Source organism: Emydura macquarii, unplaced genomic scaffold (genome assembly GCF_026122565.2).
Source record: "Emydura macquarii macquarii isolate MOO-44397 ecotype Brisbane River unplaced genomic scaffold, CSIRO-AGI_Emac_v2 contig_3113, whole genome shotgun sequence".
Taxonomy (NCBI): domain Eukaryota; kingdom Metazoa; phylum Chordata; order Testudines; family Chelidae; genus Emydura; species Emydura macquarii.
In genome coordinates this window covers 400,679-425,305 of record NW_027133250.1, presented here as the reverse complement: position 1 = coordinate 425,305, position 24,627 = coordinate 400,679, and the positions used below count along the sequence as shown (strand labels likewise).

The 24,627-nt window shown below is 41.6% G+C and overlaps 1 protein-coding gene across 4 annotated transcripts in view; it reads right to left on the bottom strand.

The window, feature by feature from the left end:
• Positions 1-24,627, bottom strand: part of KDM1A (lysine demethylase 1A) — a 111,809-nt gene that overhangs the window by 46,934 nt on the left and 40,248 nt on the right. For 2 of the 4 annotated variants that reach the window (XM_067530768.1, XM_067530769.1), the window contains exons 8-12: positions 20,289-20,370; positions 16,960-17,054; positions 12,930-13,072; positions 5,623-5,713; positions 4,294-4,428 (exon numbers count right to left, since the gene is read on the bottom strand). In XM_067530768.1, coding sequence (XP_067386869.1) covers positions 4,294-4,428; positions 5,623-5,713; positions 12,930-13,072; positions 16,960-17,054; positions 20,289-20,370 — 546 coding nt within the window. The remainder of the gene's footprint in view (positions 1-4,293; positions 4,429-5,622; positions 5,714-12,929; positions 13,073-16,959; positions 17,055-20,288; positions 20,371-24,627) is intronic. The other 2 variants (XM_067530770.1, XM_067530771.1) reach the window with 1 other exon arrangement.

The window sequence follows — 24,627 nt, the reverse complement described above, 5'->3', positions numbered from 1 at the left end:
GTGTCCCATAGTAAACATATTGCCATATAATGATCATAGAAACTCATTGCCATGTGCATATTTTTCATATGGTTTCCCCAAGAACAAGAACACTGAACACATGAAAGGAAATTTTTTTTAACACAAAGAATCAGATTTAGATACTCCCAAGTTGTGAAACGTAAAGTTTTTATTAAATGTTTATATTATGGTAGAGCACACTGCGCCAAGTCAGAATGGGGTTTGAGCCAACTCACACTAAGGTCACTCATATGTTTCAATGGGCACTGTATCAGGCCCCTGGATCCTACAAGCACTATTACTTCAGCCACATTTCACACTTGTGATGTCCATTTATGCAACTAAACAAGTACCTTAAAACACAAACACTTACTTTCCTGGACTGTTAAACACACATTCAGGGCAGAATGTGATAGATTCCATTATAGTTTTGGTGGAATGAGACACTGTTCTCATAGTAACTGGTTCTCATAGTAACTGGAACTCAAAATTGTACGGGATATATTTTCTATTCTTATTTCCTTACCAAAAAGGTTTATACTATTTCACTGTTGGCTGTATACAGCTAGATATTTCCAGAGTAGAAGAGAAATAGAAAATACTAACGCATGTGCAACACAGCCAAGTTCAAGCTAGAATACAAAAGGAAGATTGTTTATCAGGAGCTGAGGTATGCAGATACAGCTGCAATGTGTACCCTGAGGCCAGGACAGTTTGATTTAGGAAGATGAAAATAGTCCAAAATAATGGGAATTGATTACAATAAAGGCACCAAATTGTTGTTTGAGTGCAAAACAATAAGAGTTTTCCACTCTGAAGCATAGACTTTCTTGTTGAGTTTGCAAGGCTGTGTACTAATGCACTTATCTAGGTGTCTTAAAACTGGCTCCCATCACTGTAGCACCTGAACACTGCTCTAGAACATTCAGTGGCCTGGCAGAGATGAAAGTTACTAAATAGAGACACACTAGGAAGATGGAAGATCTCACTACAGTTCTAAGGAACAATCTGGGACTACAAATAACATCAACAGATGCCCTACTTTCAGTCCTAGATATAAATATCAAAATTGGTATTTTCACCAATTAGAATTACATGAGCTGTCTTTGGTCTTATGTTCCTGATAATACAGAGAAGTGGTGACAGAGAAAAACATACAAGAAGCCTCTGACTCCAGTCTAAATAAGATCTCTCTCATTATAGCTAGATGTCATCACTTTTTGACAATGTAAATCAATTATTTTTATTCCATTTTTCCTGTGACTCAGAAGTGCCAGAGTTTTTCCTGAAAGGTAAAGGGTAGTTGGGAAGACCTGATATTTTGTGCACCACTCCTGAGAGTCATAACTTCCAGCAATGAGCTCTTCCTCATCAGTGGATACAGTATATTACCTCAACAGCTGTCTATAAAGGTCTGCATTGCACAATCTGCAAGCCAAGTGAGGAAGGAAAACTGAATTAAGAAGCACTATGCTTAGCTCTAGAATATTTATATACAAGCTCATCCTTTATTGTTCACAAGCAGATCTTATACTGTCAGATGATCTAAATGGGTTCCCAGCCCAGATCTGAAGCACCCATTACAATCATTGGTGGGGACGGCTGAATAAAAGAATGGTTGATCAAAGATATACCTTCAAAGTAGTTGCAAGTTCACTAATGAAGGGATTTCAGAAAATCTACTGGAACTGGAAGCAGTGAATGGACGCAGTATGGGAATGAATACATTGCTGGGAAGAATACATTGCTGGCACTCATTTCTAAATCAAACAAATGGACTGTATCAAAAACCTAACAAAAATCAAGATATATCTTGTCTACAGTTTCCCTCCTACCCAGGAGGCCAGTAATCCTGCCAAAGAAGGAAATTAGGTTGGTTTGGCATGATTTTTTTTTGACAAATCCATGCTGGCCATTTTTTATAACCCTATCATCCTCTAGCTACTTAAAAATTGATTATTTGTTCCAGTATCTTTCCAGGTAACAAAGTTAGGCTGATCAGTCTAATTCCTTGGATCTTCTTCATTCCAGTTATATTTGCCATTCTCCAATCCTCTGGGACTTCAGTTGTCCTCCATAAATTCTCTAAGATAACTGCTTCAGCTACTTCCTTAAGTACACGAAGATGAACTTCATCAGGCCCTGCTGACGGGAATATATCTAACTTATCTAAATGTTCTTTAACCTGTTCTGTCCCTATTTTGGCTGGCATCGGCTGGCATCCCTTCCCCCTTTTTGTTAATATTAATTATGTTAAGTATCTAGTCACCATTTTTAGTGACAACTGAAGCAAAATAGGCAATAAACACTTCAGATTTCTTGATGTCATCAGTTATTACCTCTCCTTCCACACTAAATAAAGGATCTACACTTTCCTTCATCTTTCTCCTGCTCCTAATGTGTATCAAAAATCTCCTCTTATTGCTATTTATGTCCCTTGCCAGGTGCAACTCATACTACACACATTGCATAGAGACTCAGGAGAAGCACGAGAAGAGTAGCTGCTTGGGAAAGGATGGCTTTGGGAATGTCAAGACCACAGGACAGGGATCAATCCAAAGTTGTGAAGTTTTCCTGTTTACTTTCTGCTAACTTATTCTTTCCTGTTATACAAGCTAATCACCTGAGAAGACCTTGCTGACTTATGACTTTTCTCCAAAATCATTCCACTTTCTTACAAATTGAGGCCACTTTTTCAGAATTAGAAAAAACATTACATTTTTTCTCCGTGTGTTTGAGGGACTTCTCTTCTGTCAACCACAGTGGGTGGTAACTTTCTACCAAAGCAAGCTTTCAGGAGCGAGCCCCCTGAAAAGGGATTGTGGAGGAGATTGAGAGGAGCTCCTGCCATTATATTTCACTACAGTAGCTGAGACTACTAAATCTAGGAGCTGGGTGGGAGAAAAAAAATTCTAACCTCTTGTGGGATGTCAAAGCTGGCAGTTTTCTTTACCATGGGTGAAATTAATTAAGAGGTATGCCAAATGCTCTTGGCATGTATCAATAGCTTTTCATAAACTGGTAAAACAATTCTGCATTTGTGATGGGGCTTCCAAAATATCAATAAGTCTTTTTTTATCAGTGCAGAGTATCTGCCATCCTGAATAACAGCTCTTGAAAATACTTACACAGAAATGAAGAAATGATAAAAGCACTCTTCTGTAGAGGTTGAGCTGTATCTTGAAGGAAAAAGGCATCCTCAAGATCACCATCTCATCAGATCTATTTCCAGTAACTCTTCCCTATGTAGGAGCAGATTTTTGATAGCCCAGAAGCCAGTAACATGCTAGAACCATTGCCCACATCTGGAATACCAATTGCTTATAACTGAAAGCGGCTAAAAGGATGCCTTTCTGAAACCTTAGCACAATTAACAGACTGGGAGGAGAGGGTTAAGTGAGTGACTTAAAGGAGTAAACATTATCTTCTGCCCTCCTGACCTGAATTGCTTTTCCAAAGCATGCAGTTTTGCAAGATGGAAAGTATTGCATATAGCTGGTTAACTGATGGAAAGTTCCCCTGCCTGACTGATGGAAAATTGCCTGACCGGTTGGAAATCTACACCCTTAACTTAGATTCTGCTCAGTAGTTTGATGAACAAGCTTTGTAATACTAACAAACTGTATATAAAAAGAGAAAGAAATCTGAGCTCAGTGGACACCTCTCAAGTTCTGTAGATGGAAGGCTGGCCACTGGAAGTCTACAGTTATCCACTCGAGACTTCCTCAAGACCCTGGGTAAATATGAATCTGGGGGTGATTTGGGGTGCTCTACTAACCTCTTGAGGACATGGGTAAGTGCTGGAGACCAAATAAAGTAGAAGCTTTGAGTGCAAGTACTTTTGTTTGCCTGCTTGCATCAACTATCTATCAGCCGGATGGCCGTGTCCCCATTGATTTAACTCCTGCCACCACCTCGCAAACAGTAAAGTTCCCAAGAGCTTTGGGTTCAGCAAAACCCCAGGTAACACATAGGCCCAAGCAGCTAGTACCCTAATGATGCTCCATTTATGCCAGATTGGCTCTTTGGGCCTGCTGCGTGATTTGTCAAAGCTGAACTGTGATCTAAAACTGGACTAATTCCTCAATACATTTATGTCCTGTGGCCTGAACTTTGAGATTCTGGAGTGACATGAGCTCATGCAGTCCCATTCAGCAGGGTTGCCATATGCATGCATATTTCAGAGCAGTTTCACAGAGGCAGCTCTTAGAAAGTGTACCTGACACAACTGTACATAATCAGTTGGTTGTTCAGTTTTTAGACTGAAATCCTGGTATTTATGGCATTCTGTACCTTGCAGAGAGCAGTAAGATCTCGGTGTTTGCTCTTCACAAGGAACTCTGCAGTAATATCCCGAGGTGGTTTTACTTCAGATGCCTCCTTATACTGCTGATGGAGCTCTTTAATCTTCTCTTTTAAGTTCACCATCTGGGGAGAGGGAAGGGAAGAAGAAAAAAAGGAGGTTTTGTAACATTTATAGTAAAATTAAGAATTCTGCCTCAAAAATAGTCACACCACTGGTGGCATCTTCCTCCTTGTTATAGAGAATGTTATTTAAATCAAACTGAACCTCACAGAGCACTACAATAAGTACCATCAACCCCATATCTCTAGAGATTTTCTGATCAACATGCACAGCATAAGCTATTATTATCCCCTGGCAAACAGTATACAATGGAACTGAGGGTAGGAAAGACGCCTACAAGACAGTATGCACTATATACTATCTCCAGAGAGATAGCAACATCATTTGTAATAGTTAATTTGCACTAAATCTTCCAGTGTTTCAATGTTGTCTGTTTCTAAATGACTAAACACGTCTTTTTATTTACCTATTTACGTTAAGGCGTTTTTTAAGGTGACTTTGTAAACAACTGTAAATTAATCCCATCACAAACCTCAGTTGCAATCAGCATTTCAAATAGAAGTGGTTATGACAGTGCTCCTTTAAAGAAAGAGCTGGTTTGCTTTTATGTATTGCTTCGCATTGTCCCCATTTTCTCCACTCCATAAGTATTCTCAGCTTTGTCCATGTTTGTCAGATGTTGGCCCAATCACTGTTGGGCCTTCTTCCGCATAATCCTCTCTCCTTCACAAAAGCTTCCTGTGCTCATCTGGAAGGTCCCTACCCCATCCACATTTATTTAAGTCATTCTTAAAGAACCTCTTCTGCCATGATGGTCACAGTGAATCAAATCAAGGTGATGTCCATATAAATTGGCTACTTTCCCTGGCCTCTGTTTACTTGTCGGCTTTTAGAATATGAGGTCCTCAGAAAAGAGAGTGTCCTTCAGTGTTTGGAAAGCCCCAGCTTAATAAAATTAATAGTTTCCCTTGGGCTTGCCTGTCACAACACAACGTCTCCTTGTGGACCAAAAAAGCATTATTCTTCATTTTAGAATAGCGTTACTGTCCTCCTTATTGATAAAATCCAGATAAAATTTCTTTATTTCTCTGTATCTAGTTTCTTTTCACATGAAAACATTAAATGCAATGATGGTAATCAGTTTCTGAAATCAGTTTCTCTTTTAAGTCCCTAGTAACTTTTGCCAGTGCATTTCTAAGAGAAGGAAGAAGTGAAAGGAGAGTATCCATGTGTGCCAGAATGGGAGTGAGCCTGACCTTGTTAAGGAGATCTTTCAGCTCCTCTTGAGTTTTTACTATCTTCTTCCAATGTTCAATCTGTTCATCCTTCACGTGCTTCTCCTGCAATCTAGGGGAGGGGAATAGAAGCCAGAGACTGTTTTAACTGGGAAATCCTAGTAACCTACATGGTTTTCTTATTATCAAAATCTGACCCATGCATGTGAAAAATGAAGTGGAACCCAGAAAAGTGTCACTTCAATAAAAAATTAGATTAATTCTTCAGCAACTCTACAAGCCCTGAAAAGAAAGAGGTTGATAGCTAGTTACTAAATATAGGACAGCACACCAAAAGCCAAAGGGTACAAATTCTTATTGTAGGAAATGTTTACAAACAAACAGAATTCAAGTAAGTTGACTTCATGCTATGTCACACCATCGTACTATGTCAAATACCAACTTATTTTATTAATTACTATATCACTAATGGAAAAGGAATTTTCAAGGCAGATACCAGTCAAGGTAACATTCCTCATCCTGTGTCTACAAAGCAGTTTGCTAGTACTAAAAATATGGGAATGGTGTGTGCACAAATGCAGGACACAATTTGTACCAAGTGGCTGCACGAAACAAGGATTTATCCAGAAGGCATCGTGACTATATACTTCAAGACAATCCAAAAGGAATCCTTATGCAGCAATGCTCAGATAATCTCCACGCCTGATTCTAATATTAAAATCAAGAAAGAGAAAACACAGCTAACAGTCAGATAGGTGATACTGGCAGTAGAATGACCGTACCTCACTAGGTGAGGAATCTGGGCAAAGCCAAGCAGACACAATTAAGAAGATACCAATTCAAAGAGCCTGGGTAACAAAATGGAGGAACTAGAATTACTGGTGCCGGAAGTGAAAGTGGATATTATAAGGATAACAGAAACATGTCAAAATATATGACTGGAGTACAGGGATTAAAGGGTATATGCTATTCAGGAAAGTCAGAAATAAAGGTAAAAGTGATGCAGTAGCATTGTACATTAATGATGAGGTAGACTGTAAAGAAATTAGAAGTGATGGAATGGATATAGCAGAGTATGTTTGGGTCAAAATCATTTTGGGGAAGAAGACCACCAGAGACGCCCCTGGAATCATAGAAGATTAGGGTTGGAAGGGACTTCAGGAGGTCAACTAGTCCAACCCCCTGCTCAAAGTACGACCAACCTCAGCTAAATCATCCCAGACAGGGCTTTGTCAAGTCAGGCCTTAAAAATCTCTAAGACTGGAGATTCCACCACCTCCGTAGATAACCCATTCCAGTGCTTCACCACCCTCCCAGTGAAAATGTTTTTCCTAATATCCAACCTCAACCTCCCACACTGCAACTTAAAACCATTGCTCCTTGTCCTGTCGTCTGCCACCGCTGAGAACGGCCTAGCTCCATCCTTCCTGGAATGCCCCCCTCCCCCTTTCAGGTAGTTGAACGCTGCTACCAAACCCCCCATCATGTCTCCTCTGCAGACTAAACAAGACCAGTTCCCTCAGCCTCTCCTTGTACATCATGTGCTCCAGCCCCCTAATCATTTTTGTTGTCCTCTGCTGGACTTGTTCCAATTTGTCCACATCCTTTCTCGACACAATACTCCAAATAAGGCCTCACCAATGCCGAATAGAGGGGAATGATCACTTCCCGTGATATGCTGGCAATGCTCCTACTAATGCAGCCTAATATGCCATTAGCTTTCTTGGCAATAAGGGCCACTGTTGACTCATATCCAGCTTCTTCACTGTAACCCCCAGGTCCTTTTCTGCAGAACTGCTGCCTAGCTCATCGGTCCCCAGTCTGTAGCTGTGCACAGGATTCTTTCGTGCTAAGTGCAGGACTCTGCACTTGTCCTTGTTGAACCTTATCAGATTTCTTTTGGCCCAATCCTCTAATTTCTTTAGGTCACTCTGTATCCTATCCCTGCCCTCCAGCATATCTACCACTCCCCTCATCTTAAGTGTCATCTGCAAACTTGCTGAGGGTGCAATCTACCCCATCTTCCAGATCATTAATGAAGATGTTGAACAAAACTGGCCCCAGCACCGACCCCTGGGGCACTCCGCCTGTTACCGGCTGCCAACTAGACATCGAGCCGTGGATCACTACCTGTTGAGCCTGGTAATCTAGCCAGCTTTCTATCCATCTTATAGTCCATTCATCCAACCCATACTTCTTTAACTTGCTGATAAGAATACTGTGGGAGACCGTATCAAAAGCTTTGGGCCATATCAAAAGGATGGTGCTTGGGGTGTGCTACAAACCCCCAGGATCTGATTTGAATATGGATAGAGACCTCTTTAATGTTTTTAATGATATAAATGCTACTGGGAATTGTGTGATTATGGGAGCCTAACTTCCCAGATACAGATTGATGGACAAGTGCTACTAATAATAGTAGCGCCCAGCTTTTCCTGGATGTGGTAACTAACAGATTTCTTCACCAAACTGTCGCTGAACCAACAAGAGGTGGTGCCATTTTAGATTTGGTATTGGTGAGTAATAAGGAGCTCATAGAAGAATTGGTTGTAGGGGACAACCTTGGTTCGAGTGATCATGAGCTAATTCAGTTGAAACTAAGTGGAAAGACAAACAAAAATAGACTTGCAACTAGGGTCCTTGATTTCAAATGGGCAAACTTTAAACATTAAGGGAATTAGTTAGGAATGTCGACTGGACTGAAGAACTCAAAGATCTGAATGTGAAAGAAGCTTAGAATTACTTTAAGTCAAAGTTGTAGAAACTATCTGAAGCCTGAATCCCATAGCAAGGGGAAAAACATCAGAGGAAAGGACTGCAGACCAAGCTGGATGAGTAAGCATCTCAAACAGGTTATTAAGAGAAAGCAGAAAGCCTACAAGAAATGGAAGAAGGGCTGGATCACCAAGGAAAACTACCTCTTGGAGGTCAGTAAGTGTAGGGATAAAGCAATAACTATCAAAAACCAAGCAGAGTTGGAACTTGCAAAGGAAATTAAAACAATAGTAAAAGGTTCTATAGCCATATAAATAAAAATAAAACAAGGAAAGAATTAGTGTGACTACTAAACACTGAGGATGGAGTGGAGATTAAAGATAATCTAGGCATGGGCCAACACCTAAATAAACATTTTGCCTCACTCAGTTTTTAATAAGGGTAATGAGGAGCTTGGGATAGTGGCAGGGTGGCTAATGAAAATGAGACTATGGAAATAGAAATTACTACATCCAAAGTGGAAGTCAAACTCAAACACCTTCATGAGACTAAAATGGTGAACCCGGATAATCTCTGACCATGAACATTAAAAAACCCCCAAAACTGGCACATGAAGTTGCAAGACCAATAGCAAGGATTTTTAATGATTTGTAAACCTGGGGGTTGTACTTTATGACTAGAGAATTGCTACTTTAGTACCTATTTTTAAGAAAAGGGAAAAAAGTGATCCAGGAAAGTATAGGCCCGTTAGTCTAACCTCAACGGTATGCAAGGTCTTAGAAAATTTTTTGAAAAGAAGTAAGTAATCAAGGACAGAGAGGTAAACGGTAATTGGGATAAAATGCAACATGGTTTTACTAAAAGTAGATCGTGCCAGACCAAACTTATCTCTTTCTTTGTGAAGGTAACTGATTTTTTAGATAAAGGATATGTAGTAGATCTAACCTATCTGGATTTCAGTAAGGCATTTGATACAGTTCCACATGGGAACATATTAAACTAGAGAAACTGGGAATTTATATGAGAACTGAAAGGTAGGTAAGGAACTGGTTAAAGGGGAGATTGAAATGGGTAATACTGAAAGGTAAACTGTCAGGCTGAAGGGAGGGTACTAGTAGAGCTCCTCAGGGACTGGTCTTGGGGCCAATCTTATTTAATATTTTTATTAATGACCTTGGCACAAAAAGCGGGAGTGTGCTAATAAAATCTGTGGATGACACGAAGTTGGGAGGTACTGCCAATACAGAGGAGAAACAGGATATCATATAAGAAGATCTAGATGACCTTGAAAACTGAAGTAGTAGAAAGGGAATGAAATTTAATAGTGCAAAGTGCAAGATCATGCACTTAGAACCTAAACAAGAATGTTTGCTATAATCAGTGGACTTATCAGTTAAAGAGAGACAGAGGGGGAGAAAGACCAGGGTTGATCACAGGATGAGTATAAGCCGCCAATGTGATGCAGCTGTGAAAAAAGTTAATGCAATCTTAGAATGCAACAGGTGAGGTATTTCCAGTAGAGATGGGGAAGATGCCATTATACAAAGCACTGATGAGACCTCATCTGGAATAGTGTGCACAATTCCAGTGTCCCATGTTTAAGAAAGATGAATTCAAATTAGAACAGGTGCAGAGAAGGGCTACTAGGGTGATCAGAGGAATGGAAAACCTACTTTATCTGAGAAGACTCAAAAAGCTTGTTTGATTAAGCTAAACAAGCCAAACGTTGAGGGGAGATATGCTTGGTTCTCTATAAATACATCACGGGGATAAATAAAAGGAAGGGAGAGAAGTTATTTAAGGTAAGCACCAATGTTGACACAAGAACAAATGGATATAAACTGACCATCAACAAGTTTAGACTTGAAATTAGATGAAGATTTCTAATCATCAGAAAAGTAAAGCTCTGGAATAGCCTTCCAAGGGAGCGGTGGGGGCAAAGAAGCTAACTGGCTTCAAGACTGAACTTAGAGTACAGGACTGGATGAAACCTCAGTAGGTCATCCAGTCCAGGCCCCTGCACTCACGGCAGGACTACATAATGACTACACCATTCCTGATAGGTGTCTGTCTAATCTGTTCCTAAAAACCGGTAGTGACGGATACTACACAACTGTCTTAGGCAATCTGTTCTGGGGATTAACTACCCTGAGAGTTAGGAAGTTTTTCCTAATGTCCAACCTAAACCTCCCTTGCTGCAATTTAAGCCCATTGCTTCTTGTCCTATCCTCAGAGATTAATGAAAACAATTTTTCTCCCTCCTCCTTGTAACAAACTTATGTATTTGAAAACTTGTGTCCCACCCTCAGTCTTCTCTTCTCCAGACTAAACAAACCCCATTTTTTCGATCTTTCCTCATAGGTCATGTTTTCTAGACCTTTAATAAATCATTTTTGTTGCTCTCCTCTGGACTTTCTCCAATTTATCCTCATCTTCCCTGAAATGTGATGCCCAGAACCAGACACAGTACTCCAACTGAGGCCTTATCAGTGCGGAGTAGATTGGAAGAATTACTTCTCGTGTCTTGCTTACAATATTCCTGCTGATACATCCCAGTATGATTTTCACTTTTTCCCCCCAACAGTATTACACTGTTGACTCACATTTAGCATGTGATCTACTATAACTCCCAGATCCCTTTCCGCAGTACTCCGTCCTATGCTCACACCTGGCCCCTGTACTGTGCCCCCGTTGCCCCTAACCCCTGCACCCCCGTCCTGTGCACACCTGAGGAAACTGACCTGCACGCACAGAATGACTGATACTGCTGCTCACTGCCCCCTCGAACACTGCTGCTCCACACACCCCTCAGGGTCTGAGAGATGGGGGGACTGAGGAGCAATGTCAGAACTCCCTGCATTCAAGTCACTTTCTCTACTTGGGCTGCATAAGGGGAGGACAGAGAGCAGGAGCTCCTGATGCTTGACTCATAGCACAGCCCAAATGGAAAAAGTGAGCTGGATTCAGGGAGCCCTGGTTTTGCCTCTTCTGGGGGCATGGAGGAACTTCGGGAAGTAGGTGAGCAGTATCTGTGTTTCACCACTTGTCTTCCTCCCCCATGTTCCTCCACCAGGAGGAAGCAGGGATGCTCACAACCCCTGCCTGGGAGGGGTCAGGGCTCAAAGCTCTGCAGTTGGCTCACAGCTCGCAACCCCCACATGGGGTTGTGACCCCTAGTTTGAGAACCAATGGTTCAGATTATTTTGAATTTTAATCCTATTCTTCAAAGCACTTGCAACTCCTCCCAGCTTGGTATCATCCACAAACTTTATAAGTGTACTCTCTATGCCAGTGTTTCTCAAATGGTGTTCCGCGGAACCCAATGAGTTGAAGGGTTCCGCGAAGAAGCGGAACCACGCTGCCGAAATTAACAAAAATCGGCGCCGCCAAACAGCTATTCAAGCATCGCCGAACAGCTGATGGGGCTGCCAATCAGCTGCTCGCGTGCCGCCAAACAGCTGATGGGGCCGTGCTGCCGAATCAAGGCTACACCGCGCCGCCAAAAAGAGCAAGATTTTCTTGACTTTTTGGCGGAGGGCATGGCATGGGGGCGCAAGGGTTCCTTGGGTATGGCAGGGGCATGCAAAGGTTCCGGGGTGGGAATGAAATTGAGAAACACTGCTCTATGCCATTATCTAAATCATTGATGAAGATATTGAAAAGAATCAGACACAGGACTGATCACTGCAGGACCCCACTTTTAGTAACTCCATCTAGGCTATATTGCCTAGTTTGTTTATGAGAAGGTCATGCAAGACAGTATCACAAAAGGCGTACTACAGTCAAGATATACATCTACCACCATCCCCCAATCTACTAGGCTTGTCGTTACCCTGCCAAAGAAAGCTACTTGGTTGCTTTGACATGATTTGTTCTTGACAAATCCATGCTGACTGTTATTTATCAACCTTATTATCTTCTAGGACCGTGTTTGCAAATTGATTATTTGATTATTTGCTCCACTATCTTTCCGGGTATTGAAGTTAAGCTGCCTGGACAGTAATTCCCCAGGTTATCCTTATTCCCCTTTTTATAGATTGGCACTATATTTGCCTTCTTCCAGTCCTCTGGAATTTCTCTGATCTTCCATGTGTTTTTGAAGATAAGTTTATGGAGGGGATGGTATGATGAAACTTCCTACGTGACCTGCTAGTAGCAAATACCTTCAATAGCCAGTGATGGGACACTAGATGGGGAGGGTGCTGAGTTACTATAGAAAATTCTTTCCCAGGTGTCTGGCCTGGTTGGTCTTGCCAAAATGCTCAAGGTCCAACTGACTGCTTTATTTGGGGCTGGGAAGGAATTCTCCCTTGGGTCAGATTGGCAGAGTCCACGGGGGTTTTTCATCTTCCTCTGCAACATGGGACTAGGGTCACTTGCAGGTTTGAACCAGTGTAAATGGTGGATTCTCCGCAACTTGAAGTCTTTAAACCATGATTAGAGGACTTCAGTAACTCAAGACAGAGATTAGGGGGTCTATTGCAGGAGGGAGTGGGCAAGCTTCAGTGGCCTGCAATATGCAGAAGGTCAGACTAAATGATCACGAGGGTCCATTTTGGCCTTAAAGTCTATGAGTCTATTCATTTCTATCAGCAAAGCATGAGGGCACTTACTGTATGACAACCTCCAGAGCCTGTCCTAGGGAGACAGGCTTGTTATTGAGGACATTGAAGTCCAGTTGATGACTGAGATAGGAGGTGGCCTCCAGCAAACGGTTGAATTCTTGCTCCACCATTTCATCTTTCTCTTTAGGAACCTGAAAGTCAAAGAACAGATTTGTCTTTTTAAAGAAATAATGCACAATAAGTTTCAGATTATGAATGCTAAATTAATGTGGAATATAGCAGGTGTGGAGTTGAGGCTGATAAAACTAAGAAGTCTGGAAAGACTTCAGAGCCCTGGAGCTTAGACTGCCTTTTCTATTGTGGTGTGTACTCCACTACAAGGCATGTTTTTAATTCAATAACCCAAGTTATCTCCAATTCTTCCACCTCATAATGAGAGTACTGCACATAGCAATGAAGTAATATGCAAAAGAGCAAGGCAGAGCACAGATGTGTAATGTTACATTGATGCTGACAGAACCATTACTGGGCGGACCTGTGTAATACACTTTAAAAAAAGCTTTAGTGAACAAAAAGAAGCTGAGAGCTGACAACTGTAAGTTCTGAAGTCTTCAATTCTTCACAATGATCAGACAAGGAAAGCATGCAGGGCTTTAAGGCATCATCGGCCATTGTCTTCTCTCTTTCTCACCTCTGAACCGGCAAACAGGCAACGAGCACTGTTTACTGGGCTTCCCCATGACTGCAAAAAACAACTCAGCAGAAAAGCTTCCTCAACTAAAACGATTAATTCAAACACCTCGGGGCCAATGGCTCACCTGTGGGCCATGTGTATGTTCTGATGTCAAGAAAGTGCATCCTGGCTCTATTGAGCAGTGTGGGACCTCCAGTGAAGCTTAGCGCAGAAAGGGCCTGAGCTATGCTGACCAGGCAGAAGGAAGGTACTACACATGTGGAAGCTTGGCTACAAATGGCACACGCTGTCCCTTCCTGCAACCTCATCTATTCCTGGATGAAGTAGGGGGTACTGCTGGGAGCTTGCTATGTTTTTCAGTCTTACTGTGCAGTAGGGGAGCATTTGCTTAAATACTTTGTGGTGCTGCTTATGTGACACTGCTGAACCTTCAACACAGCACTGAACAGAGACACAGCAGTTATACTAGGCCAGGGCTCCCTCAGCTGACTGGATGGCAATGACTGGCCAAGTGCACAGCAGCACAGTCCACCTGTTAAGTGTAGCAGCTGCAGGTCTGACCAGTGTTTACTGATGCTGCAGATGCGGGGGGACCAGCAGGGATAAGTGTTGTGAAGCCTCCTCCTGAGCTCACAGAACATGAGGAGCTCTAAGTAGCTTCAGCTATTCTGAGCCTGGTAAGAGGGAGTGCGGGAATTAGAGCAAAAAAACTAGGAGTGAGCAAAAAAAAAAAAAAAAGTGGGGGGGGGGTGCGTGAGAGCACGTGATTGGGAGGGAACAAATGGGTCAAAGAAAGGAGGAGAAAAAACAGCAAGCACCATGAAGGAGGGCAAGTGCACAGAGGCAGTGAATCAGAAATAGCATGTGTCAGGCTGACAGAGGAGACCTCTGTGGAGGCCAGGGACAGACACAGGCTCCTTTCTCCAGGAGAGAGTTCCATAGGGTGAGGGGCACCCTCCCACTTTTTGTCCCTGGCCCTGTAAATCCTAGATGTGACCACTGCAGTGAAGAGTGGCTCTCCTAAAGCCCTCTCAAAAGCTGCTTCCTGAGGAAGGCCTGGACAATTCCCTCTGGGTAGTGTACTACACTGGTCTCCTGTGTATAAATGGAAGGCGAAGGTTAGTTAGAGCGGAGAGTAATAGATTTAATACCCTTCCACCTGGACTGAGAAGGGCTTTAATCTCAGTTGCAGCTGATATTAGCGAAGATGGAGACACAAACTGAGGAGGTTCATAAGTGAAGAAGTGGTGATTGTACTTCGGCTCCAGTACTAGTTGGGAGGCATATTTAAAGGGACACTGTCAAGGTTGTAGGTCCAACATGAGACCTACTTATTTCCTTTCAGTTTGCATAGTCAGTGTAAATTTTTTTCTTCCCTAAAGCTATTCAAAGTTATCTGCCCAACATTCATGAGCAACCCAACAACAAGAAGCTAACGTGAATGCACCATTGGAGGAAAAAAGTGTTCATAAACAAATTATTTCAATTTTAAACTCAGGGATTATTATAAACAGTAATAAAAGGAATTTAAAAAAAATTGTAAGTGATACCTTGACAGTGTCCTTTTAACCATTGCAGCAGAAAGAGAAATAAATCATAAATAGCCTGATAGCTGTTTCAAGGTAATTTTCGTACAATAGGGTAAAATAAAAACAAGGTTTAAATAATTGCAGAAGCAGCTAATTATCACTTACTTTTCAGCAGTGGCAACAATCAAAAAAACATACTGTGGAAATCTCAGAAAAGGAAAAGCAAGAGTGAAAAATAAGAATAAAACTGCCTCCAACATGTCAGGTCCTATGTGCATTTTAGGTAAAACAAGGTTAAGAAACAGCACAAAGAATACAAGTGGAAAACAGAAAGCTCACATGATGTCGAAGAATCACACCATGCCTGAGCAAACAAATTTAAATGGTCTTGTCCTTTTGCTACATTTCTACTGCTATCATGTCTTCTTCTTAGTGTCAATTTCAGTGTATGCAATATCTGTGGAACAATGCATCACCGTGGAAACGAAAGAACGATCAAATACATGCCCGGCTTTGAGTGAATCAAGTAGACAGTAGTGGCAGGAAAAAATGAGAATTCTAATTATATTGTACACAACTATTCTGACAAGCTGCAGAGAAAAGAAACTCAAATTAGGGACTGAATGGGGTTTGGAAAGCTAGCTTGAGCATGACTTTTTTTTTTTTTTTAATTAAAGTAACATGTTAGTGCCAGACTGACCGACCAGGAGATTGACATATTCTGCTCAGCCACAGAGCAGCTGCAGAACAAGGATCAGCAGCTTCCCTTATATAATGGCATAGTTTTATGAAGGCAGACAGGTATACCAATAAAATCATAACTAACCTTTAACTTGTCATGCAGGCTAGAAAGGGAAATTATGGAGTATGCACAGGAAGCATAAGAAACCACACGATTGTAAATAATTGAGAGAGATGAGGTGGGGGAGAGGTAGTATCTTTTATTGGACCAACTTGCTGGTGAGAGACAAGCTTCTGAGTTCACACAGAGCTCTTCTGCAGATCTGGAAAATGTAGTCAGTGTCATAGATTGTTTAGCATAAGTAGTTAACACATATTTCAAGGGACCATTCAAGGTAAAGTGGCCAGTTAACATCTCTCAGAAGTTGGTTCAATAAAATATTACTTCACCCCAGCTTGTCTCTCTCAATTATTTACAATAGTGTGGTTTCTTATGCTTCATGTGTGTACTCCATAATTTCCCTTTCTAGCCTGCATGACAAGTTAAAGGTTAGTTATGATGTTATTGTATACCTGTCTGCCTTCATAGACATGCTAGGATCAATACAGCTACAACACTAAATAACTAAATAATTCAGAACGTCTCGGACACAAGCAATTTTTGCCACAATTTTCACATATGGGATGTAAAAATGAAGGTTAATTACCAGTAACTGGGAGCTCTTCAGGATGAGTCTCTGTTCCCATTCAAGGGATCAAGGTACTGCAATGGAAGCTACCCAAAACTCTGTAGGGGCTACCCACCTCTCTCCTCCTTCCCCCTTTTGAAGGACTTTGATGGTATAAAAGAGGAAGTGATCCCAACCATCCTTTCATTCCCTTCTAGTTATTGAAGAATTAAGACCACAATGACGTGAGGAAGGTAGGTGGGGATGTGAACATGTGAAGGATAATCTTGATGAATTCCAGTTACTGGGAAGTAGCCTTCTTTTCTTGATTGGCCTCTGCACATTCTCACTTGTGAAAGTTTAACCAGCAGCTCAACTCCAAGGAAGGTTGCTCTGAGGAACTAGTTCTGTTATCGTATCTCTTCCAAAGGCAAAGTTCTACCATACATTATTTTCTTCAAACTATTTCTTAGGGAAAAGCCTATTTTTGAAAAGTAGTGACTTACAGCTTGTCCATTGGCTTCATAAAGCGGGCATTTTTGTTTGATCTTAGCCAGTTCCATATTTACTTGTTTGCTGACCACAGCCATTGGATTCCCTCCTGGAAGAGATTTTTGTATAAGTAAATCTGACATTCAGGTGTAGCCCCTGATTGCTCAGAGCAGCACTCTGTCACTGTTTAGTGGTGGCTAGACCCCTAGAGAATGATGAGCCTCTTATAGCTTTGGCTAACAGACACATGTCTTTTAGCTCCTGCGGTAGAAGCTCATGCATTTAACTCCAGAGGTCCCAGTTTGATTCCCGCTGCTGATGCCTGTGTGTGGGTTGGTGTTACACAAGCAAAGAGCAAAAAGTTGTCTGTAAATAAAACAAGAAATAGAGTTCAAAAGCAGCCATCATTTCAATAATAAAGCCCATTAATACATCTCTTATTCGGTGCAGAACATCTTTCAACAGACCAGTAAAATTTTCAAATATTGTCAAGGCTCATCATAGAAATTCTTACAATAAAACCAACCCAGTACCACCACCATTCAAGGGAAGAACTATAGATAAGGAGAGGTGATAACAAAGAAGCTGAGCTCTAAGATGGTGGCAACTAGCAGGGCAGCCCTGAGAGTGAATAGCCACAGGGATGCACATCTCAGAGGTTCAAAGGAAGAGCAGAACAAACTGTGAAGGACAGAGGGAAGGTCTCATTGAGGAATAAATATTCTGAAACTGGGCTCTCTTAAGGAACAGGTTCTGAGAAGTTTGGCACTGTAAAGAGGGCATCCGAGGAATTCAGTTCACAAAGGCCCAGTGAAACCAAGTGCCAGTGCAATGGGCAAATAGGGATGAGGTTCACTAAGCTGGGAAAGGTCCCCAAGGAAACTGAATGAAGAACGGTCTTTGAGTCTCCATGCAGAAGTGAAACTTGCAGACCCTCTGGTTGAGAAGAGAGAATTCCAAGAGATGTCTGAAGGCTCTGAACTCGTCTCCCAGAAAACTGTGGGAATAGAAGTCCCACCCCTTCCCAGGAGGGGTACAAAGGAAAAGACTTAAGGAAACTGGCTTTTTATCTCAGACTATCACTATTCTATCAGGAATATAAAAAGAACAATAAAGCTGCAGAATGAGGCATTCAAAACTTAAGAAATGCCAGAATTTAAATTGCCTGTCCAATTTTAATTCCGTCTCTTTGTGCATATGCATTATGATTGTGCAATTATAAAACTATTTGTTTCACAGGACCCGTGCCTCATTCAGTGAATGGGTAACTATTCAATATTTCTTTATCCTTCTTGTTCGATGTGTGGCCTTATTTAATGCACACCATTGAAAACTTTGCACTGAATACAAAACTAGTAATTTCCTCATTGGCAGATTCCATGGTGCTCTCACCATAGGATCTGAGTGCTTCACAAATATTTATGAATTTATCTTCACAAAAGTACTGTGAGATTAGGTGGTAATGTTATCCCCAATTTTTAAGCTGGGGATCTGAGGTAGAAAGCAAGGCCAAAATTGTTAGTGGTGTCCAACTTCAGACAAGTAGGTCCCATCACATTCAGTTGCAGTTGTGAGTGGTCAGCACTACTGGGCCCAGATATTGGACACTTAGAAAATAACACAACTAGTAACCATCTGTGAAAGTTTGGATTAAGTGATTTTCTCAGCACCATATAGGAGCTCTGTGGCAGAGACAGGGAACAAACTCTACTTCTCCAGGGCAGCAACCAACTTCTTTAACCACAAGACCATCCTCTCTCTTCCAGTAATCCTCAATTACCACACCTCTTCCAATTTCTGTAACAAATGAAGCAGAACGAACACACACACACACACACACACACACACACACACACACACACACACACACACACCCCTCCTTCACTACACAACACTGATTCATTCCCGGAGCACATTACATCCCTGTGCATTGAATAATGCAGGGGTCCTGTGGAAAAAATAGCATGTGATCCTGTAATTCAAAACTATCATAATGCATATGGACAAGGGTGCTGAATTAAGACTGCACAGTCAATCTTAAATATGGCATTTCCTATCACTGAAATAATTTACTTTCCCACCTTTATAAAAAATTACATCAAAAAACCCTGTTGATTAAAAAAAGCTAAAATCCAGAAGTTCCGTCATGTGGAAGCATGCTGACACCTGTTTTGGTCATCAATACGGTTCAGAGATCTATCATTTGAACTAACTGGAAACAGTAGTAGCCTGTTATCCTCTGTGGACCAGTCACTAGTGGGATAAGATACACTCTGCCAGTGGTTCACTGTTCTGCTGACAGCACAGGAATTTAGATAAAGGACTCCGGATTCAAATCCAGCTTCAGGTTGCAAGTATGTTCTAGTGGCTCTTTTACACTGTCACCCTTTACACTGTGCTCCAAACCTGTCTTTGTCGTCCTCTGTTCCTATCCATCCCCCGCTTTCTGCTCTTATCTAACGTCCTCCATATCCCCCAGTTCTTGCCACCTTTATCCCTCTGTGCTTCTATATATGCACCTCACTCCCTCTGCTGCTATCCATCGCTCATCCCTCCCCCCACTTCCACTCACTCTATAGCTCTGCTTCTCCTCAGTTTATGGTTCCTGGCTCCAACTCCACTACTCCATTTCTCAGCCCTATGAATTCCAGAGTGGTTGCTTCTTCCTCCTCTTCCTTCAGAAGAAAACCTTGAGAACAGGAGAGTCTTCCCGTTCTCCGTTCCAGTGCCTAATATCACAGGGGCCCCTGGCAGCTGGGGAAACAATGTCAGGGAAGTCGTGCTCGGCCCTTGTAGCCTGTGATGGAGCATGCCCAGTACAGACAGACAGACAGACTATTAAGGGAATTACCAGGCAAACTAACAAGTCTCTATAAGCATGTGCAAACTGAGATTTGTCAGCAGCTCATAGCTTGGCCAAATGTGGGCTGTTTTTCATAGGGCAGCAAAATGCAATTTTGACACAAAGGTCCCATCAAATTACAAGTCCCTGCTGCTCCAAAGCATGGAGATGCTAACGCTTCCCAGCTAAATGGCTGTAAGAATAGTTTAAACACAGGCAAAATAAGATGGTATGCCAAGAGAAAATCCCAGTTTAAATTAATTTAGGCAGAAATCAAACCACTGTGGTGAGAGTTTGACAGGAACCACACAAAAAACCTAAGTGGTTTTAACAAATCTGAAAAGAATGACAAATGAGAGTCTTCCATGTCACCAATGCTTATTATGAATGATTCCCTCAGCACTCACTAGTGCACCCTGAAGGCAGAAGAGGTAAATTAGAATGTTACAATCCTTCTCTTTCAATAACCTTTAAAAAGGTTTACTCTTTTGAATGACTCACCCAGCCCTGTTACCACCATGGCTCCTAGATCAGCAACATAGTTTCCTTTGCGAAATGTAGCAACTCTTCCTCCTACACGATCCTTTTAAAATTAAAAATGTATTAATCAGCTATTTTCATTCAATTAAATTCAGAAAAATGATATCTGAGCAATAACGCGCCTCTTTCAAAATCATTCTCCTGAAAATCTCCCCACAATCAAGCTGTATGTTCTTTTCTGACCAAATCCCAGAGCACATGAATACCCAGGTTTCAAAAAAACCAATAATTTGAACTTTTGAAGAATGGCATTAGTATTTAAACATAGTGGTTAGTAGATTCCTAGATGGCAAAGAAGTTATAGGTGGGAGGGCAGGTTATTTAGTCCATCTTCTGCCACTGTCCACCATAGTATGTATGTTTGTTTAAACTTACTAACTATGTAAAATACCAAGCAATGGCACTTCCAACCCTTCACCTTGGAGAAGGTGGAGGGAAGGAAAGAGATTATTCTACAACTGTAAATGACACCCTGTCCCAAAGTTCTGGCTAATATCCAGCCAAAATTTTTGTCCTTAATTTTATCCCATAATTCCTAATTTTACCTTCTTGTTGCACTCTATACAACTCTTCTGTACCTTGGTGTTAACTCACTTTAATACCTGTAGATCATTTAGCTCTCCAGCCTTGGTCATTGCTTAGCCAGCTCTGCATGTCTTCAATTACTTTAGTTTTTCCTCACAAATCAGTCCCTGTTAATCCCCAGAGCATCTTTGCTGTCCTCTCAATTGCCTCTCACTGGTAAATACTTCAGAATTACACAAGGTGTAATCATACTACAATTATATTTCATCCAAAAATAAACCATGTGAAGGGAAAAAACTGAGGTTGCAAAGTCAAGTACTCAAAAGAAAGGAAGTGTCAGAATTCAATTTGTATGCAGTGTGGTTGTAGCCATGCCTGTCCCAGGATATTACAGAGACAAGATGGGCAAGGTAATATCCTTTATTGGACCAACTTCTTTGGGTGAGAGAAGCTTTCCAGACATAGAACTCTTCTTCAGTCTGGGAAGGATATTCTGAGCATCATAGCTAAATGCAAGATGGAACAGATTGTTCAGCGTAAATAGTTAGCACATATTCTACGGGACCATTCCAAGTAGAGTGGCCTGTTAACACCGCCACAGTCCCATATTATATGCTAACTATTTATGCTGAACAATCTGTTCCATCTTGCATTTAGCTGTGATGCTCAGAACACCCTTCTCAGACCTGAAAAACAACTCTGTGTGGTGCAAAAGCTTGCCTCTCTGAGTTGGTCCAATACAAGAATTTAATGTTTAACTCAGTCCCAGGCAACCTTAATTCAGCTCTACTGAGCAGATGGCAATATGTTACTGACTTGAGTTACATAACCACATACTGTTTTATCTCAAGACCTTTGCCTCAGTTCTGTGCTCAGAACAGATAAGTGAGTCAAGGTTGTATAATCAAAAAGGCTGTCTCCTTTGCTGAAACATGTATAATCAATTAGGGAGAGGACTGCACAAAGAAAAGAGATGATCTCATAGTTAGGCACTGTATTAGACTCTAGAAAACCGGATTCTATCCCTGGCTCTGCCATAAGATTCCTGTGATGCTGGGAATGTCAGACCAAAGTTTTCTGAAGCGGTCACTAAAATTGTGCTCCCTCCTCAAGCCCAACTTGAGGCACCCCAGAACAGGATGGATAAAAATCTTTTTTTTTTAAATAAAAAAAAATATCAATAAAATACTAAATTTCTCTCTCATTTAAAAAATAACAGTTACAATTAAATCTCATCCCAAACATGCTAACCCTACACTAACAGTCTCATAAAAAAGAATTAATGGCTCTAACCTGTCCAGCCTAACTACCACCTCTCGCTTCTTGAAAGTTCTGGGCTTTCAGTTTCTGTTTCTCAGCAGACTAAAGTCATGTGTAAAGAAAGACACAGTCTGGATAGGATTGTTGTTGTTCTGTGTTTATGTGGTGGTGGAGCTGGGGCAAGCAAGACAGAGGAGTTAGTTAGGAGAAGGAACTTGAACAGTGTGCAAGAAATACTGAGGGGAAATTTGCCAGTTGATGGGTGCAGCAATGTACACAATGATCCAGTAATATGTGCCTGTGTGAAAACAGAAGATGGGGTTGCATATCTTTCAGAAACAATAGATACATCGGGAAATGCCCACACAACAGAATATTTAAAAGAAGAGGCAGTGAAAGCTGTAATAAACTGTGAACAAAAATTCAACTGTCACATGCGCAGTTTTGTTTCATAGAGACACAGAGAGTTGAACATCCCCCTTGTTTACATATGGACAGTTGTCATGTTGTCTGTGAAGATTCACACTACTGAGTTTTGGAGGACAAGCAGAAATGCCATCCAGACCAGTCTAACAGCTTAGAGCTCCAGGGCATTCACATGTTATACAGGGACCAAGTTCCTTGAATTTGTAGGTGATCCAAATGAGCTCCCTCCAATTTGTCTCTCACACATCTGTGCTAACTGTCTGATGGGGAGGGAACTGAAAAAGGTGCCCCTTTCTGTGCATTTATGGGATCCAACCACCAAGCCAGTTCTTCACTGACATGCTGAGGCAGAGACCTTCCGGTCTATGCAATATCTCACTAGAGAATAGACTGATCTGAAGTTCAACCAGAGTTGAAGGAACTGCAGGTGAAGTCTCACATACAGCACCATGTACGCACATGCTGATACATGGCCTAACATTGTAAGGCAAATCCATTATATCATAGCTTGTTTTAATATTAATTGGGAGTATCAGCATTTGTAACAACTGGAACCTGTTCTGAGGCAAATAGGATTTTTCTTGTCTGAAGTTGATCAGAGCTTCTATGAATTTTATCATCTGAGACAGTGACTGACATTTTCGTAGTTCAATAAGAGGCCAAGCTAGGACAACAGGGATAGAGCACAACTCAAGCTCATTGGTGTCTCTTGTTGCGATCAGACACTGATTAGGAAGTCAACCCTCCAACCACCAAATATTTTGTGACGCTTGCAGTGCCATGAGGAGTCCAACCTTGTATTAGTGTTGACTTGATCCCATCATGAATCTTAAGTACTTCCGTGATTGGATGCAAGGCTATATGGAAGTACACATTTTGCAAGCCAAGAGCTACAAAGCAGTCTTGAGCCTGGAGAGATGGAATGATGGAGGCAAGTGTCACCATCATGAATCTAACATGGCATATATATATATTTGTTCATTCTCCTCAGGTCTCAGATAGGATGAAGACCCCTCTCGTCTTCAGGATAAGGAAATAATAGGAGTAGAAGCCTTTCCCCCTGTACTCCTGAGGGCCTCTTCTAAGGCTTCTAGATAAAGCAACAAGGCCACTTTTTGTAAAACTCATGAGAAAGGTCTCTGAAGAGTGAACAGGAAGGGAGTAGATGGGGGGAGGGTGTACAAGAACTAAACCCCTCAATTACTACCAGGGACAGCTATGGCCCGTGGCTATATCAGACCAAGTCCAATGGAATAAGACAAGTAAGCTCCCAAAGACTGGTTCCTGATCAGTTCTGGTGCGACTCCCATCAAATCTGCTGTCTGGATGACAGGGGTAGGTTGATAGAGAAGGCAAACAACAGGCATCTTCTTGAATATTCTGATCATTTCTGTGATGGGTACTACAGATGTCTACTCTAAGATATATGTGTGGCTGATGGGGCTGTCTATAGGGCTTCCTAAGGATAATAATATCCACAGTGATCTCAGGGTATCCCGTGTCCTTTAAGGAATGGAGTGCTTCATCAGTTCTTTTGTTGAAGAGCTCCATTCCCTTGAGGTCTATATGATGTCCTAGACCTTCCCTGGTATTCTGGATGCTAAAAACCAGGAAGCAATTCTGAATTACAGCTGTGGCCATTTACCTCGTGGCTGTGTTGGAGGCATCCATGGCTACATGTTCTGACAACAATTTGGTCTTCTTTGATAACTTAATTCTTCCATAGAGTCCTGTGATACTTTCACCAGGAAGGGAGTCAACTAGTCTCGTGTGCAGAAATTATATTTGCTACTTTGGCACACGAAGTTTACAATCTGGTGGATAAGTAGGCTTTGCATCTTGACAGGTCTAGATTTTGTGGGTCCTAGTCCTTAGATGTCCCCTTTCATCAATTTCATTTTTTCCTGAACTTCTGCCACCATCAGTCATCCTGAGTTTGAGTGCTCAGATTTTGGTGGCACCTAATAGCACTTCTACCCCCATTTAGATGTAAGCTGAATGGTAGCTGGGGTTTGCCAGAGCCCCTTGGTTGGCTCTAGTATGCCCTCATTTATAGGGATAGCAATTCTGGCCCAGGCTGATGTGGTTA